This window comes from Hippoglossus stenolepis, chromosome 1 (assembly GCF_022539355.2).
Source record: "Hippoglossus stenolepis isolate QCI-W04-F060 chromosome 1, HSTE1.2, whole genome shotgun sequence".
Lineage (NCBI taxonomy): Eukaryota > Metazoa > Chordata > Actinopteri > Pleuronectiformes > Pleuronectidae > Hippoglossus > Hippoglossus stenolepis.
In genome coordinates, this window is record NC_061483.1 from 31733621 (window position 1) to 31748099 (window position 14479).

General features: G+C 39.7%; 1 protein-coding gene across 1 annotated transcript; it reads left to right on the forward strand.

Moving 5' to 3' along the window:
* Positions 1 to 9920: 9920 nt before the first annotated feature.
* On the forward strand, positions 9921 to 14173 carry LOC118105679 (hatching enzyme 1.2-like). The gene is made up of 9 exons (XM_035153458.2): positions 9921 to 9928; positions 10033 to 10120; positions 10704 to 10779; positions 10903 to 11058; positions 11964 to 12084; positions 12171 to 12349; positions 12646 to 12727; positions 12845 to 12969; positions 14092 to 14173. Coding segments are annotated over exons 2-9 (810 nt in total). The 5' UTR covers positions 9921 to 9928; positions 10033 to 10051; the 3' UTR covers positions 14094 to 14173.
* The last annotated feature ends 306 nt before the right edge of the window (positions 14174 to 14479 follow it).

The following is a 14479-nucleotide window of genomic DNA, read 5'->3' on the forward strand; positions in this document are numbered from 1 at the left end:
TGACAGGTTTTGAAATATTTTTAATTGCTGTTACTCTCTTAGGGGAGAGGGATTTGCCCTCTGCTGTGATCACTTGCCCTAAAAATGAAAGTTGTTCTTTTACAAACTGCAGTATTTTCAGGCTTGCCTTGTGGCCTTCTGCAGCTAGATGTTTTAAGAGAGCCACAGTATCCTTTTCACATTGTTCTTTAGTTGGAGCACAAATCATTAAATCGTCAACATATTGTAAAAGTTCACTTCCTGGTGTTATCTCTAATGAGCTTAAGCTTTCTTTTAGTGCCTGGTTGTAAATGGTCGGTGATTCACAATAGCCCTGACATAGGCGTGTGAATGTATAACTGTCTCTGTTAAACTCAAACGCAAACCAATATTGGCTGTCTTTATCAATTTGAACGCTGAAAAATGAATTTGCCAGAACAACAACAGAGAACCATTTACTATCCGGCGGAACTTGTGAAAGGATTGTATAAGGATTTGGAACTGACAGAGCGCGCTGTTGTACTGCAACATTGACAGCTTTCAAATCTTGAACGAATCGCCAATCATCAGGTTGTGATTCATCACAAACTTTCTTGACCGGAAGAGTGCACACCGGTGAATCCTTGCAAGGAACAATTACACCTGCCTTCAATAGAGAGTTGAAATCTGGTGTAATACCATCGATGGCTTCCTGTTTCAGTGGATATTGTGATTGATGTGGTCTGTAGTCAGATTTTGGTTTGATGATCACAGGTTCCATGTTTCGAATTAAACCCACATCATGATTGCCTTGAGCCCAAAGTGTTTTAGGCACCTCTTTTAGAGCTGGGTGTGTTTCTGAAATGTTTTTTTGTATTATGTAAATATGCATGTGCATATTGGGTGTCTGAATGTGTGTCTGGTACCAGTTGAACAGTCCTGAATGTGTGAACAACAGATGTAAATCGTTTTCTATACTGTTGGGACCTGGTATTTGTGAACTACAGTTCGGCCTACATGTGTAGTCAAAAGCCTAAGGCCGCATGTCCTTTGTTCTGGAGAAAACTAGAGCCTCCAGAACTCAGTCTCCCAGGGTGACTCAGCGTCACTCAGCGGTGTGAAAACCGACCGGAGACACAAGTGTCAACCACTACTACTACCCTGGGCCCCATGACCTATGAGGTCACCAAGCCAATATAAGGCCAGGTCTCCCCTCTCTTCTGTCTCTTTCCATGCACCTCTCCGAGAGGAGCACGCCACTCTTCTTCGATTCCTCAACTCAACGCAACCCTCCGAGAGGAGCTCAAAGGTGCAGCTTCCACTCACCTCAACAAGGAAACCTCCTCCAATCCAAGCTCTACCAACCTTCAAGCAGTGACACGATGTCCTGCCGGAGAACTTCAAACAGCAACTGAGCTGCACCGCACAACAGAACCACAAAGGCAGGAATCACAAAACCAGCAAGACGACTTCACAGAACTTCGAATAGCACAGCAACCTTTTTTCCCTGTCCATGGACGGGTAACACAACTGGGCTTAATAATTAGGAAATTATTAGCAAAGACTGTTTATTCGATCCCCTGTGATGTTTATAAGTTTGATTTGTGTTGCTGTGATATTTTGGTTACAAGTTATCTGAAAGTTAATGTTAGTTATGCTCTTCAGTCTTCCCTGCATGCATCTAGTAACTTTCTCTAATTTGGCACCAACACAGACACACGCATCTCTCTGACCCCCGATACATGTCGTAAACATTCCAAAGGGGGGTCGTTATCTTTGGAGTGGCCAGCCGCCATTTTGGAAGCACGCTCACTCACACAGACACACAGAGACACAGACACACACACATATACTCACATACACATCTTTGTTTAGTAAGTACACCATTAGTAATTTGTGTTTTTATACTTTATTACCTTCATAATAAATGTTTTTCTTTCACAAATGTTTTTTCATTAGTGTTGCATAAGTGAATTTTGCCAACCTCTACACTGTCAAGAACTCTATATCCTTCAACTTAGCTAACTATCTATATGGTAATTTTGGTAATAGTTATTAATGTAATTGTTAATCAGAATTCCAAATTTGTAGTTAGTACTTTTATGAGACTTAATCAATAAATTGGCTATCTTTTCCCTTCCTTTGAAGGGTGGTGCCCCGAGGTAACTTTAATCAATTCAAGTTATTATTTAATATTCATATTTTTAAGATTCATATTCAATATTTTATTTTGATAACCAAATTTATTGAATGCCGAAAGGCACACCATTTTATGGTATCACGTTTAATGCATTATTGCACAACAACACACTTGGATTATACTGAACTACAGGATCTGATGTCTTTTCCCAAATGTCAGCATTGACACATTTTTGTATCCATGGCCCCAAGTCTTGCCATTCCTCATTTTTGTGCTTTGACAGTGAGACATGTGGGTGTGAACCAGGAACGTCAAAAAAGGAAGCAGCCTCTGAACATCTGTGAAGGAACTGAGAGGGTGACTTATTTACTGGTACAACTTTCTTTCCAACTTTCTCTAAACCATCTTTTTTTCAAAACCTGCATCTTTCCCTTCGTGTGAGTGTGCAGTGCAGTGTAAATCTTCTGGATGAATATATGTGGTGTATATTCTTAGTGTGACTGAATGTGCCTTATCCACTAGATCAGTGTTAATGGATGTGACAACAGATTAACAGAGCTTCCACTCATACGCATAGAACAGTGAATCAGCATTATACTTAATGAATGTTTAAATATGTGGTGGATCCAGATCAGCCGTTTGGACCACTACGACTCCTGATGGGGTGGAAACGAGAGAAATGCCCACAAGACACATTACATCTCTTCCCATCAAATTAATTGGACAACATGAGGATAGCAAATATTAACACTTGAATTTTCCTGTGACGCTATCACTACATATTAACGGAGTCGTGAATTTTTCAACCACGGTAGTTCCTGAAGCCCCCACAGATCTAACAAATCCTCCACTCATCTTAGGAGGTGTGTCAAACATATTATTCTTGATGACCACTCAAAGGGCTTTACAGTACAGTTTTTGTCATTTACCTATTCACACACATATTCATATAGTGCATACAGCCCAAGGACATTTAAGGACAAGTATTTCTGTAGTATTGAGACAGGCCCTTGGCAGGAATTATCAAACTATCTTTACACTATCACAAAGTCTCTGCTGGTAGTCATAGATAGCACAGATGTTGGATGTTTCCTTGACTAATCCTTTTTTTTTGCTGCCTACAGTATAGTTGTATTAACGAAAATAAACCATGTAGTAACAATCATGTAGTGATTCATGTAGCCAGTTTTTAAATGTACACCACAAGTTGTTTTCCAAAAAACACATTATTTTGTCTCAAATTATAAATTGGCTTTATGGGACCCCTACAGATAAGGATTTGAATAACTTGATAAAGTGCATTAATACACACATTGTTCCATATTAATCAGTGCAATGAAACAGTTATATGATTTTTTTTAATTTGTTGTTGTTTATTTGTTTCACTATTCATTATTTAAACCTGCACTTGGGTCCACTATTTAACTGCCACATAACATTAAGTTAACAAAGACTCAACACATTTAAACTAGCTTTGCAATGCCATTTAACACAGAGTCATTGAACCAGGGTTTGTCAACCTTGAATTAATTTGTTAACCGCAAGTTATATCAGAGTGGTCCTTCTGAATTCAATTCCTTAATTTTTGTCAGAGTGCACACCTCATGCTGCTCTACGATTCAAACAAAAAGTCTATTGGATTTCACTATTATCCTCACCCAGTTCACATTTGTCATCAGTCTTTTTAAGCAAAGCAATGCAGAATTATTTTTGCGTTTCGTTATTTTGCAATATCAGACTCTACCAAGGAATGGTAAACTTTCAATTTAGACATAATACTGGATGCTGACAACTGGCAACCTTTTTTGTGCCTACTTCTCACCATTACAGTTGTTGCGGTTAAGACAAATTGGACCCACGTGCAGACGTCAAGGTGAGCTGGTTTACAACAAAAAAGCAGGCTTGCAAGCAGACAAGTATTAGGTGCTGGAATACAGAAACAAACAGCAAAAACACAATCTGCAATTAGGAACACAAGGAAAACTCAATGGAACAAAAGCCAAAACATGAACAGAATCTGAGGCAGAGGAAATTGAATCAACATGTGATTTGGCAGAGAAAAGGAGACTTCCCTAGTGAGTGGAAGATGATAGAACCCATGTGGAACTAATTAGGTCAGGGCAAGCAATCACACAGGAAAATTACAAAAAGAAAAATCATAATGGAAATGAAGAACAAAAAGAAGATAATTTCTTTAAAAGATTGTGACAATAGTTTGTAATGACTGGGAACCTAGTTGTTCAAATAATCTCCTTTCCTGACCACTAGTCCTTGACCATGATGGTATACGTGACAGGGTCCAGGAAAGATGAGAAGGAGAAGCTGTGAGGAGTTAGGAAAGGAGAACCAAGGTGCAGCGACAATCCGATAGACTCACATTTGGCTTTTTTTAAATACAACATTATTTATAAAAGAAGATACATACAAAATGTACAGTGCTAAAGGCTTTGTGCTGTCAGTTATAAAGTTTACTGTTTAAAACAGAATGGCATGAGTATTTACAGCATTGGTTAGAATAAACAGTTTGTATTATAATGGAAGGCAAATGAATTGATGAATTATTGTAATGGTAGAGTATCTGAGTAGACATTTTGCAGTCTTGTTGTTATCATAGTCCACGATCAGCAGCCCCCACGATCAGGATCCACCATCACAATCCGCAGCCGCGGCCCTGGATCTGCGGACAATAAGGCAAAGGGACTCCAGGGAAGAAGTCAAGTCAGTAACATGTATTGATGAGATATTCATTTCTTTGATGTGATAAGGCGGGACAAGAGGAAGGAGCAGCTGGGAAGAGAAGCTCCATGTGTCATGTGTCCCCCGACATTCTAGACCTATAGCAGCATAACTAAGAGCAGGTCCAAGACGAGCCTGTACCAGCTCTAACTATGAGCTTTATCAAAAAGGAAGGTTTTAAGCCTACTCTTAAACGTACAGATGGTGTCTGCCTCCTGAACTGAAAGTGGGAGATGATTCCAGAGGAGAGGAGCTTGATAGCTGAAAGCTCTGGCTCCTACTCTACTTTTAGAGACTTTAGGGACGACAAGTAAGCCTGAATTCTGGGAGCGCAGTGCTCTAGTGGGGTGTGTTAGGATTTTAATAATATAATTAGACACTATAGCCCCGAAAAGGATCGATTTTACACGCACCATGTTTGTACCTTAACAGAAAGAATTAATGTTTTGTTATGTGTTTGGACTGTAATCCGTGGCATACAATACACTGTACTTAAACTTGTTCTCATACATAAACCTTTATATATATTACAGTATTCCTTTAGCTTTATTCAACATCACACATACATGAATGCACTGTGCTCATTAAGACACTGTGACCTACGCCTTAGAAAGAAATCAAGAAGCTGCCCCAGCTTCTGAAGGGCAGATAGGAAAGGCGTTGTCTTGTCTGATAAATACGCATGCTTACACACACAGAACATACAGACGATAAAACAGAAACACAATGTTTCACACTCCAATGAACAAAAACACTGTGTCTGCAAAACTACTGAAGACTCACAAAGCTTCAGCCGGATAAAGGCTTTTTCTTAATACACAAAACTTAACACTGTCAGAATGTGAAGATTTGCCCAGCTACTATCAAAGGAGTGACGAACCTGGGAGCGGCTCCTCATCATTGGTGGATTCAGTTCCAAGATGCTGGGACCACGCCTTCAACCTACTATTATAAATATTGCACCTGTCATCCGTTCGGGGCGACTCTTGGCCACCCCGAGCTACGGACTAAAAGCTGAGGCTGTGCATTGAGTGCCCATAGCTATGCTGTACCTTTTTCATTGCTTCTAAATAAATACTTTTTGAACTAAGACCGACCCTTCTCATACCTAAGGACAAAAGAACACGACAGGTGATATGGTACTATGAGCTCTTTAAGGTGTGATAGTGCAATATTATTAAGGGCCTTCACAAGATTTCACAAGAAGCCAGTGTCGTGAAGCTAATACAGGAGAAATGTGTTATTCACATAACCTAACCCTGTCAGTCTGTTTCTGTGTGCCACTACATGTACATATTTTAACCTGGAAAGATTAAAGTGATGTACCAGCATTAAACTTAACAGGATTTGAACTTTTATTATTATCAGAAATCAAGATAAAAACTCATCTTAACATGGAATTCAGAGTAAACTATAGCCTGTTATCTAAGATCAAACTGAGGACATCAGTGACTTTCAGCCATTTCTCCACCTGTTATGATGGCAAATGCAACAAACGTCCTTTTTCCCACTGATAATGCTTTGGGGGTATTTCTGTCTCTATATCTGTCTATATGTAATGAGACTGATAAGCCTGCCAGTTCTGCTGACTCTACAGGTTTTACTGTACTCAGATAATCCATATTTGGTCCAACCAACAAACCTGAACATCTATAAAAACCTGGAGCCAAACTGTTGAGCAATTTTTGACCATCCTCACACATTACTGTATATGCCACTATATATTATGTATATTATCTATATTGTCTATTAAATCCGTACAGGAGAATAGCACCTGCCTAATTCCACAGATACTCCCTTCTCTCTTTAAGCAGTACACAAGGTCAGGCTATAGATAAAGGGCCAACCAACAGTACATTGTAGTGTCTACGCTCATGGACTTTCATATCTAACTGAAATGCCCCAGAGAGAGAGACACCGACTTCAACTCTCACCAACTTTAATTCTTTTGCGTATTTCACCAGTGGCAAGATGTAAGGACACAATGGGATTTAGTTATGCATACTTTAGATTTAACTATCCAATAGGATGTGAACACCTACATGTAACATAGAGAGTGACAGCAATTCTAGCCTTTCATGGATGTGCTGTTAGCATGGGTGACGCAAGTTGAGGAAGATATATGTGGATGCTGTGGGAGACATCTTCAGACTTGGGGGTGACAATTGCTCATGTTATTCTCTTAGCGTTTGTATATTGTTTCACCTTCTGGTCTCCTTGATGCATCAAGTCTACATTCAAATCGTTTCAATAATATATCAGCTGCTGCCTGAGTTCTCCTTTCACCAGCTTCCAGAAAACTTCCATAACCCACCTGAACCGTTTCAAAAGAAACAATTTCGTACCAGTATCAGAAAAAGCCCAAACAACACCCAACCCTACACATTAGTCTTCAGCGAATTCAGAGCCTGCACTTTCAGAGTCTGTACATGTAACCGAATGTGGTAGCATCTCTCAGTCAGTACAAACACTCCCATGGCAGCATAAGAGTCGACCACAGCAAGACACTGCAGAAGATATGAACGCAGCCCACAAACCTCTGAAAACCTTAGCCTAACCTGCACCTCAAGTGAGTGAGAATCTATCTAATTTACCAGCCAGTCAAGCTCCTACAGCAACTTTATCTGCCAGTCAAGTGCCCGAAGTTCTTCTACCTGCCAGCCAAGTGCCCCCAGCTCAAGCAACTTTCAGTCATACGCTGCCTTTCTATGCACACTCCAACCAACTGTCTTCAGCTCCTGCGCTTACTAACCAAGCCCATTTAGTCTAAGCATCTTCCAGGCCTATAACCACAGTGCATTTTAGTAAACATCCTGTAGCCTATGAAACCCCAAGCCAAATGCCACTGACCCATGTGCATTCTAGTCAAGTGCCAACAACTCATGCACAGCATATTCATCTACCTCCTCTCCAAACACCACTAGCTTCTTTACAATCAGCTCCTTGACCTTCAACCCACGCTGCCCAAATCCCACTTCATGTTTACCCATACCAGCCTGTATATCCAACCCCGCCTGCATCTTCATCACAGCCTGCTCCTACAATCTATGTAGAATGCAATGGAAAGCATTTGGAAATTTTACATGATGTGAATAAGCAAGCTCCTGCATTTAAAGTGCTATATATGAATCCTCAAAGTAAGTCCCCCAAAGTTCTACTTAAAGTGGTCTACTTAAGTTAAACTGAGTAATGAGTACCGTACCCTTGATACCTATGCCATCTTAGACGATGGCTCAGAGTGCACTATTTTACTGCCCTCAATGCCGGGTAGGTCAGTCACCTTAAAAATAGCTGCAGCATCAAACCCAGAGAGAAGATATACAATAGAGGGGGGCATTTACCTGACCAAAGGAAGGCCTGAAGCATTACTTCTTAACCTAGAGGATGCATTAATATAAATCATCAATTATACCATCCTTCCTACCCTTCCTCCATCCCTTCATCAACCTCACTACTAATAAATGTCCATTCTACAGTCAGGGGGTTGCAATAACATTTATATTTGTATTTAGTTGGGATGATGATGTTGTGAAAAATAAGTTCATTATGTGTGTTGTTTACTGTTTCTCCTGACTTTTATGCTGTCCTTATAAGAAATGCTATCATCATATTTTCACTTGCATTAAAAACTTGATCGAATGCTAAAACTGATTAAAGCGGCATATTCAATCAATCAATCAATTACATTTAATTGTGTAGCCCATATTCACAAATCACAATTTGTCTCATAGGCTTTATCAAGATGTGACATCCTCTGCCCTTTATCCTCAACAAGAGTAATGAAAAACTACAAAAAAGGTCGGATAGAAGTGCAATAGATGCAACGTGTAATGGAGAACATCAGAAAAATAAGTGGATTTACAGCATTAGTTAGAATAAACTGTTTGTAGCATAATGGAAGGTAAATTAATTGATGAATTATCGTCCATAATGGTCGAGTATCTGAGGAGACATATTGTATATCAAGCAGTCTTGTTGTAATCATAGTCTACAATCAGCAGCCACCAGGATCAGGATCCACCGCCACTATCCACAATCAGATGCCAACACGATACAGGATCCGCCATTACTATCACGATCAGCCAGGACAATACAAGATCCACCACACCATTACGATCGCGATCTCTGGTTCGCGATCCACTATCATAACCCACGATGTGGCCGCAGCTACGGTCCTGGATCTGCAAACGATAAAGCACAGGAACTCCAGGGAAGAAGTCAAGTCAATAACATGTATTGATGAGACATTGATTTCTTTAATATGATAAAGAAGGAGAAGAGGAAAGAGAAGGTCCATGTGTCCCCCGACATTCTAGTCCTATAGCAGCATAACTAAGAGCAGGTCCAAGACAAACATTAACCAGCTCTAACTATCATCTTAACATGGAATTCAGAGTAAACTATAGCCTGTTATCAGCTAAATTCATGTTTTTTTTTCATTCTCACCTTGTTGGCCTTCATTAACAGAACCGAGTGTCGCTGCTGGGTAAAGAAACACAAGTAATCAAATGTAAATGTTTACAAATAGCATCCAGTACAGCATTCTTAATGGAATGAGCCATGTATTAAATAGCAATTCAGTTTGTAGGTTTTCTTGTAACAGACTGCCTTAGATTATATAGTTCTTCTTTTACTTTGTCCCTTTATAAGAGGTGGGAAAATGGAAAGAAGCTGTATTTCATTACACTGTACATATGTTGCTGATATTTTGTAGAACTGAAGTGTCAGTTTCATTAATAAAGTATAAAATACCTGAGGTCACCTGAGAAATAAACACGCATCACACTGTGTTGAATAAGGGCTACCCATGAATACTGAGAAAACATTGAGGACATCAGTGACTTTCAGCCATTTCTCCACCTGTTATGATGGCAAATGCAACAAACGTCCTTTTTCCCACTGATAATGCTTTGGGGGTATTTCTGTCTCTATATCTGTCTATATGTAATGAGACTGATAAGCCTGCCAGTTCTGCTGACTCTACAGGTTTTACTGTACTCAGATAATCCATATTTGGTCCAACCAACAAACCTGAACATCTATAAAAACCTGGAGCCAAACCACAGATACACAAGTCCACATAGAGGATCACAGGTGAGCTAGGCTGCTAATGTCTACAACAGAATCAAAGTTTGATTGTTTGGTTTTGCTTCAGTTTTTCCACTCAAGAGAAACTCAATGCTTTCTTTTTCCTGCAGGTCTGCTAGGAGGTCTAACATGTCTGTTTTCAAGGTCTCAGCTCTGACTCTACTGTTTTTCTCTGCCTGCTGTTGGGCCAGCAATGAGGTAAGCCCATCCAAAGGCCCATTTTATCACAGTATAGATGTTATTACTCGTTAAAAGCTGCATGTTTTAGACATAATTAACATTGAGTTAAACTGCTTGTGAAACTTATGTCTTACTGTCAGTCTCAACCATGATAAGCTTCCTGTGTCACAGAAGAAGCCTCTCATCTGTCAGTCACAAACATTTAGTTAATTCTCTGATTTAAGCTTAAGCCTTTATTTACTAATAAATGAAAGTAAAATGTTTTTTTGACACAGAGTGGCTTTTTTTACATCTCTAGACTGTTGTTTAACTGTACAATAACTTTATGTACTATTATGCAAAGTGGGCATCTCTTAACCTCCTGCTTTATTACTTTTGATGTGAACGTGCCTCTTTAAGACACATTTTTTGGTTATTTGACTGAGTAAGTTTGTTGACTGTAATTCCATGTTGTTTTTCTAATAACTCAACATGTTTGTTTCTTCTTTCCTATTTGCAGGCAGGTATGTACAATCAGACCTATTGTATTGATATGCACTGTATTAGGACTGTTGTATTTTTCTGCAAAATAAAATTGTGTTGCTGTTGATGATTTCACTGAGCAGAGGAGATTACAGAGGTGGACTCAGGGGAGCTTTCTGTCTCTGAACTTCTAGAAAGAGCCAACAGTAATCTGAGTGAGTGTGAGCTGATGATTTTCATGTAGACTGTTGATGCTTAAATTTCTTCAACTCATTATTTATTAGTGATACTTTAACAGGTTTTTAAGAAATTGTATAATGTTACATGATGTGTTTTAGTCCGCTCCAACAATGATCCCATGCTGATTGGAGGAGACATTGCCATTGGCAGCGAGGCAGAGAAAAATGCTGACCCCTGCACCAGCCGAGGCTGCATGTGGGGCAAGTGGAGTGACGGGAAGGTCTACATTCCTTATTACATCACTAATCACTTCTGTGAGTATCAGATGAACTACAGTGTCAAAAGGTTTGAGTGAGATTGACCATAGATCAAACAGTTCATTTACCAGCATCAAACATGTTTGCTGCCAATTATCAACTGTAAACTCCTGCATCACTCTTGTCCTCTGGAGTCATGACTTGAATGACTTTAAAGTGTCCAAACAGCTTTCTTCAGTATACTTTTGAGAAGATCCTTGAAACACGGGTCTGTGTTCAACAACCTTACACATATACCTTATTAGCCCAAATATGAGCACCCTGATGATGAGATACCCAGCCAACGTTTTCTCAACATATAAGTAGGGTTGGGTTTTGAAATTCCTACACAGCCGGTACCTACTGGGTGGTGGACCGAATCATAAAGCAGATTTCCATGCCTCTTTGTGGTGCCTGAGCTACGTACTGAAATAGTTGCCCTGCTTAAAGACATAAACATCACAGCACACGCATGGCTCTGGCAGCACGTAGCCTACTAAATGTAGACAGGTTAGCTTTATTTAGAATGTGATTATGTTATGATCATTTGTTAAGAGTTTTGCACTTATTTATTGAGTTAGCTATACTTTAAAGAACAGTTAATATATTAAATTTCAAATTCGAATTAGCCCTAGCATAGCCACTGTTATTGTCAACTGTTGTTTGTGCTTTTAAAATGAAAATACATCTGACACTGTTAAGACACCTGAACCTTTCAAAAGAAACAATTTTGTACCAGTATAAGAAAAAAATCCATCCTGAATTAAAGTGAAACATGAATACTTCCATTAGTGCAGAGCATAATTTCCACATAGCTTATAAAAGCATTATACTGTATATATATTGCTGCCACCATGTTCCTCTGTTTTTCTGTGCTGTGGGATGTTAAAACAATGTAATGCTGTGTGGTACCATACTACCAGCCTCCCGAGAGAAGGCCATCATCACCCGTGGACTGGAGTCCTTCTCCTCCTTCTCCTGCATCATCTTCAGGCCCAGCAGAAGCAGCGACCGTGACTGGCTAAGCATTGAGTCCAAGAATGGGTGAGAAATTGATATAAATGAAGAGTTTGACTTGAAAGCTGTTGTCAAACTTCATTGATCTTCAACTTATGTCTCATCCTGTCCAGCTGCTACTCCTTTGTTGGACGTACTGGTGGTAAGCAGGTGGTGTCTCTGGCCCGTAGCGGATGCCTTTACCATGGAACGGTCCAGCATGAGCTGCTCCATGCTCTGGGATTCAACCATGAACAAACCCGCTCTGACAGGGACAACCACATCAAAGTCCTGCTGCACAATGTTCAGTCTGGTAATGGAGTTATTCATTTTCCCCAATGGTGAGATAGAGAGGGAACTAAGTAAACTGCAGACTGATAAGATCAAATAAACTCAGATATAATGTACACTTCATGAATAAATAACTGGTAAGCAACACCGATGACAGACAATGCTGCCAAGTATACACTGTTGTATTGTACAATCCAGTCAAAGAAACACACATTTTGAGATCAAAGATCAAAGAATCCTAATCATACATGAAACTGATGCTCATTGTTTAACTTCAGGTTTCTAACAAAGATAATCTTCAACCTTTTTCATTTTTAGGAATGGAGCACAACTTCAGGAAGATTGCCACCCTCAACCAGGGCACTCCCTACGATTACAACTCAGTCATGCAGTACCACAGGTGAGAACAACTGGCTGAACATCAGCCCTGTCATGTTTTATCATACAGTGTGTGTGTGTGTGTGTGTGTGTGCAGCACATGCTGTTTAACTACCTAACTGCTGCTGTCTTGTTGTAGGACTGCCTTCTCTAAGAACAACCAGCCCACCATGGTCCCAATCCCTAACTCCAATGTGTCCTTTGGCAACGCCAGGGAGATGAGCCGCAATGACATTGCCAGGCTCAACACGCTCTACAAGTGCTGTGAGTGTCCACATGTGTATTGCCAGTCTCCAGTTTGTGTTGAATACTCTTCAACATGTTGCACACTCTTACTTATAAAAGTGCTAAGTAGAACCATAAAGGGTTCTTTGACTTGTCCACAGGAGAACCCATTTTTGTTCCTGGTAGAATATTTTGAGAAAGGTGCAATCTAGAACCCTTTCAAAGGTTTCTACCAAGAACACATTGTAAAAGGTTATACCTAGAACCGTCTATGAAAGGTTCAACCCAGAACCGCCTATGTGAGGTTCTACAGATAACCTTTCTATGGTGTCATGGCTCCACTAAGAACCCTCGCTTGAGGTTCCTTTTTAAATCAAGAATTTCAAGTGGAACCCAAACATGGGGTTCTATGATGCCCCTTTTTATTCAGAAGGTTTAATCTGGAATCCACCCAGGGGATTTATCAAGAACCATTTTGTATTCATTGTATATTCTATGGATTTAATCTGTAATCCACCCCAGTGGCTCAGAAAGATATGTTTTTTTAAGGGTTTTACATCTAACCCTCTTTTCAGAGGTATCGAAAAGGTTGGCATATTCTACAGATTAGGCCAAAATTGACTGAATCCCATATATTTATGTTCATTCATCACTTAAACCTTTTTACAATAACCAATGTTTTGATTAAGAAAATATGTCTAAGTCTTTGAACACTGGTTATTAAGAAGGGGAGACTCTGATAAACTGATAACCACATTTATTTACTTAATAATCGATGGTGTTGGATCATGAATTGAGATCATTCCACTTTAACACTAATGTCCTGGCTGTGCGTCTCAGATATGCACTAGACTCCGCAGATCCTCCGTATTTTCTCCGGAGGAAGTGCATGTGAGAACACAAATGTCGGAGTGAGATGCTCCACATGTTTCTACAGCCTTTCTCCACCTGACCTCCTAGTATAAAGTCCATAGAAATCCAGGAGAAGTTGATGTGAGAACACAGCAGGGAATCCCCGCTGGATTCACCGCAAGCGAGTGATGTCAAGAGAGTTTGTGGTGATAAGAGCTAACAACGGTGTCGGAGTGCTTTAAATATATCACGTGATCTATGCAGCGGAATTAAAACGTCACTTGCTGCCTCTGCTTTTTTGTTTTACAGGAAGCCTGCCCAGATGTTCTGTAGACCTGTAGACACCAGAACAACATTCAATCATCACCTAATAAATGTATTATGACTGAATCACGGCAGACTGGTTTCATTCTTTCATAGCATCCTTTTTGTTTGCTTTAACTAAATGAGGCACATTCATTCAATCATCTATTCTTTCATAACATCAACTGGATGCTTTTCTAGCATGATCTCACATGAAATGTTGACATTATCATATCTCAAGTTGATAGATGAAATTCAGAGGAACATATTAGAATTTGTTCCTATAAAACACAAAGGGGGTTGTAAAATGAAAACAAGACTTCTTCTCACAGGAATTAAGGTTGTCCAAATAAAACGGCCACATCGGCTTATCTTTATCATTTCCCCATTTCTT

Bases quoted from the DNA above. Each gene is read 5' to 3' on its own strand.
- LOC118105679 (XM_035153458.2), top strand. From the start codon at position 10,052: ATGTCTGTTTTCAAGGTCTCAGCTCTGACTCTACTGTTTTTCTCTGCC. The intron at 10,780-10,902 runs GTGAGTGTGAGC...GATGTGTTTTAG, and splicing joins AAGAGCCAACAGTAATCTGA to TCCGCTCCAACAATGATCCC. The intron at 11,059-11,963 runs GTGAGTATCAGA...CCATACTACCAG, and splicing joins TTACATCACTAATCACTTCT to CCTCCCGAGAGAAGGCCATC.